At 44.8% G+C, this 4,846-nt stretch overlaps 2 protein-coding genes across 2 annotated transcripts in view; one reads left to right on the forward strand and one right to left on the reverse strand.

Annotated features, from left to right (window-relative positions):
• Positions 1 to 2,172, reverse strand: part of T265_10067 (hypothetical protein) — a gene marked incomplete at both ends in the record, with an annotated part of 62,691 nt that extends 60,519 nt beyond the window's left edge. The window contains one exon of the mRNA XM_009176329.1: positions 1,592 to 2,172. Coding sequence (XP_009174593.1) covers positions 1,592 to 1,766 — 175 coding nt within the window. The remainder of the gene's footprint in view (positions 1 to 1,591) is intronic.
• T265_10066 (hypothetical protein) overlaps positions 1 to 4,846 on the forward strand; it is a gene marked incomplete at both ends in the record, with an annotated part of 13,883 nt that overhangs the window by 4,969 nt on the left and 4,068 nt on the right. The window contains 2 exons of the mRNA XM_009176330.1: positions 1,079 to 1,240; positions 3,183 to 3,293. Of these exons, the coding sequence (XP_009174594.1) occupies positions 1,079 to 1,240; positions 3,183 to 3,293 (273 nt within the window). The remainder of the gene's footprint in view (positions 1 to 1,078; positions 1,241 to 3,182; positions 3,294 to 4,846) is intronic.

The following is a 4,846-nucleotide window of genomic DNA, read 5'->3' on the forward strand; positions in this document are numbered from 1 at the left end:
CCTTTTTGTAAATGTGTGTTGGGTTTCTCATACCGGGTCACACTTTCAGTTCAGAGTATTATAGTACAAAAACGTAACTTTGCTCTGATGGTTTATATGGGGCGCAATGGCTCAAGTGGATAGAGCGCGAATTTACTGACCGTGGTTCGAACCCGCCCTCTGCATCTCGACTTCCCCTATCTAGGCTTGGGAAACCTGACAGTATCCTAGCCATCATGCTTCTCTGTTGTGGCATGGCAGTTAGGCACTGAAATGGTGTTACAGCTAAACGATTTTCTTTTATGGTTTGCATGGCCTCTGTAGACCAGGCAAGACTACTCTGTGAGCTTTTTGCTGTCCATACATGGGTACGATTTAGGATCACCTGTAACGGAGTACTACAACCAGAGCAGCTGGCGTGCACCGTTTGAAACCAGATACACGCAACGTAAGACAGCATTTTTGGCGGTAATCGTTAGTGTTCAGTTGTGACAAGATTTTCTACAAAAAAGCACCCGAATCAATAAACGCTTTGTGTCCTTTCTCTAATAGGCACTTTGAAGCAGATGGAACGAAACTCCGGCTGAGGAAACGCATTTCTTCATAAATCTGAACGAAGGCGAAAGCAGGCTTCATGATTAGATTCCGCATCGCAGACTCCCGACTGTTCCTTTTCAAAATCGAAACAGTGCTTCTGAACATCCAGTTGCGAATTTTCCAGATTCTAACATCCGAAGCACCACAACGGAAATGATATCTCAGGTTTGTTGACGCTGACAATGAAACGTCATTTTTAGCACAAAGGTGTCGTGCGTTCAGAAGCCCCATTGTGAGTTTGTAGAGGTCACTCACTAGATCACGCGTCACAAACGCTCAAACCATGCGACGATTCCTGTCCCACTGGCAAGCTTAGCCGACAACATGTACACTAAAACTTCTCATCCATTTCTGTTTACGCGGCTACCACATGCGTCACGCGCCAGCCTTATGAACTTCATTCAGCACATCAGGTCAAGTTGTATTGATTTTCGTGCAAGCATCAAGCAGGAAGGTACACCCCTCTCTTCACACTGCACACAATAAATAGGCATACAACTAGGCTCAACATACACACTCGCGCGCACAGGACAGGAAGTCAACAGAGCTTCGCAAATCGCCACGGCCAACTACGGAACACGTGTAGCAGCTATACTGCAGAGAAGACACGTCCCGCGTCCGGAACTTCACTCAGAAACTCTCAACAAGTGTCCTCAAACGATACGTCACTTTTTGGCTTATTACACTTTTCGCAGGTGCACCTAACTATTGTATTGTAAGACGCACATTTGTTAGTGCTTGTTACCTTCTGATAATCAACTTAATTACGTCACAACTGGAGCAATAAAAAGTTTATTTCATACATCTTATCAAACGCAGCGGCGTAATCGCTCTGCAGATGTGATTTATGGCTCAAATCATGATAAATAAATGGAAAGTAGCCCTAGAATTTTGATTTCTGAGAACCCTATAGAGGTGACAAACTGATGTTTATTTCCATGAGCAAGAGGATCACACAAGCGAAAAATTGTTGCTAGTTGTGGGGTTTTTCTACTAGACAGAAATTCTGGCTTACCCTGTGGACTCTCTGGACGGCCACTGAGTAGTCCGGTAGCAGAAAGGATGATGCTGGAGAGGAATAAGATGAACACCATTGCGAGTCGACTGCCGATTGGATTAGATCGACGCTGCATTCTTGTTCCCCAGCGGTAAAGCTGCATAGTTTCTGTACTCAGAAACGTCACCGGCATTTCAGTTGAATGTTAATGACAAAACAACAATATGTGTACGGTCAACGTAGGAGAACACACTGATTGAGCAGCGTGTTCTCAGGCCGAACAAACTCCAATGGCGGTTATCGTGATTGTGATGTCCTGACAAGTAAACTCGCTCAGCTGAAATTATAGGTGTGTTTAGCTACTAGACGTCCAAATTGCGTAGATAAAGACAAATACCTGGCAGGGGAATGGGTGCCATATGAACGGAGGGGTCAACTGTCTGGCTACTTACCGGCCGGCCGGCCGGCCTTGAACAGTGGGCCGCACTGGTTGGCCAGATGGTGCTGTGTGCGTTCACGCACGTCTTCCCATGTGCATCTGTATACGTGTATGCGCGCACCGCTATTCGTGCCAAAGACTGTAGGTTCATACAACCGAGTAGTCCAACCAGTTGAACTTTACCAAAATGTCAACCAAGATCGAATGTAAATGTGCTTGTGTACAGGCGACTGCACCAGAAATTATAGTAGCCATGTTCCAGGGTCGGTTCACCAACACCAACAGGTACCATATGACTGAAGGGCACTCAGGCCAGTGGTTCTCCACCCGTTGTTGGACATTACGTGGGCTAGAATTATGCTGTCTCTGGCTTGACCTGTAGTGCCCGCCCAAGTCACAAACGCTTCTGGCTCCAAATGGATGCATACACTCACAACGGTTCGTTTGTGCGTACCTCAGCCCATAGTAGTTGTTTGTCGAGACGTCAAAATCATCTGGGGTACTCGATTGTAATCTATCACAACCGACCAAGGTTGATGGGGCTTGTGTATGTATGTACAGTCGCCCGACCAATCAACCGAGCGAGCGAGCGAACGAACAAACCAGCGATTCAGCGATAGTTCGTTGTGACGTTGAAGCAATCTGGCCGTTCCCTGTCTGAATGAGTTCCTATAAGTGGGTTTTACCCTCACCGTGGAATGTGTGTAGCATTTTCAAATACCGCACCGCCACTGTCGCCCTGTTCCAGGCGAGGACTATTGTGTCTTCGAGCTGGTCGATGCAGCATGCCGTGTCCCACACCGAATTTTCTGTTGCAGGTGCAAGTAGGCTTGGATACAATTGTCCAGGGTATGCACAGACAGCAGTGGGACAAACAAAAAATAAATTTCGGCACTGCGTGGATGGGTTGTAATGAGGGCAGTCAGATATTGGATGACATGCCTGGATCAATGGAAGATTGTTTTCTATAGGCCGTCGTTTGAATCGACTAAATTAAAAAATACTTTCTAAAATTAGGTTGATTCCAGGGTATCTCCAACACCTACACTTTCATAAGTGGGTAGCTGAAACGTCCGTTTTGTGGTGATCTTATCAGCAGTCGTTCGGGAAGGAGACGCAGTTTGAAATATTCACTGACATCGAGAAATACACTCGTTTGCAAATCAATAGGGTTTTTCACGAGAGACTCAACTGAATCTCTCGTTTATGATATTCTACAACTGAATGTGCTGCACACAGACCGCCTGATGTTTCGGTTGGCACGATATTCGAGATATCGCAGTATATTTTCATAAAAAGCTGTCGAAGGGTTTTCAGCAAACTTGTGAGTAATTTCCTTTATAAAAATTCACTAACATGTTGTAGAAAACAAGAATAGTAATTGACGCGAGGGAGAAACAATCAAGTAGATATCGGACATCCCAGCTGCCTGTTGGCCTTCAACCAAATAATCATCACAACAACATTGTCACATTTCACTGTTTACTAACCGTCCGTAAATGAAATTTCTCACTTCAGACTACTGATGCGTGCGAATCGGTGAAATCCTCCTGTGATCACTACAAGGAAATAGCTTATCCGACTGCCCCTGGAGGATAAAGTCTCTTCGGATGAATCGATCACTAGATCATGGCTGAAGTGGACTCTTCAGGCGAACGAACGAATACTGAGTTTGTAGCTATCCGGTCAACCACACACCTGACTTGTTCAGCTCATAGTCGCTCACTGGATCACGAGACTTGTCTTCTTTCATACCCACAAACCACGTTACATTAAGGTGACTCATCGGATGTCGATTGTCTGTACGGGCTAGTGAGCGTAGCAACAACTCATGTGCTGTCACACCCACGTACACGCAAGCGGACCTACTTATAGGGAAACCGAAATATGCCAGCACACACAGACTCCCGAGCGCGCAGCGAGCCAAACACTCCAAGTCCACGGACAATCATGAAACACGTCCGGACTTTTACCAAGGGACTCTCACATACGATAAGTTCCCTGTTGACTTGCTCCAACATCTTATTTTGTCCCTTATTTTATACATGTTACAAATCGTTTCTGTAAACTAGTGTCAATCGCAGTTAAAAACTTTTATTAGTGCATACACCTTCTGATGTGTATTATGGCTATCACCACCTGTGCACTAATAAGTTCAGCACGTGATGATTAGCATGAGGATACACCATAACGTAGCAAGACGGATGTTTAAAGATCAGTACAAAACTTTAGACAATTTTTCCAAAGATTCCCTTGGTTCCATGCACACATCAAAACGTAAGCTGATATTTTGCTAACAGCTTTTTTGATTCAGTCTAACCGAAAGGTAGTATACACTCAGCGATGGCAACAGCGATAAAATATCATTCCGCCGTTTATGTAAAAAAAGCCAGGAGGTACAGACAGTTCCGTTCCAGACTCTGTCGTGGTTTAGTTCGCTCATTCGCACTGCGTAACCCGTAGATGGGTCGGCAGCTGTATAGCGACCGTAAGGTGCAGGCGTGAATCTCCCCAGAACTCGTGAGGTCTACATTGCTGATAATTTCCAAACAGGATGAAACCGAAACGCAATTCAACTCAGTTTTTCGGCATAGGACTTGCTCAACAGGATGAAGAGTCCAATAGGATCAGTAGCTCTCTACACTATAAGAAGTATTATTACAAATGAAAATTAAATCACCACGACGTGATACAGAGTGAAAATCATTACAAGGAATACGATAATTAACCGGTATGTCCATTTTTACATTTTAAAACGCCCATTGATATCACACTGCGGATAATTTCCCCCACACGATAAAGAAATCTAGGGAAAAAAGACAAATGACTTCAAG

The sequence above is a fragment of the Opisthorchis viverrini genome (genome assembly GCF_000715545.1).
Source record: "Opisthorchis viverrini unplaced genomic scaffold opera_v5_325, whole genome shotgun sequence".
NCBI classification, from domain to species: Eukaryota; Metazoa; Platyhelminthes; class Trematoda; order Opisthorchiida; family Opisthorchiidae; genus Opisthorchis; species Opisthorchis viverrini.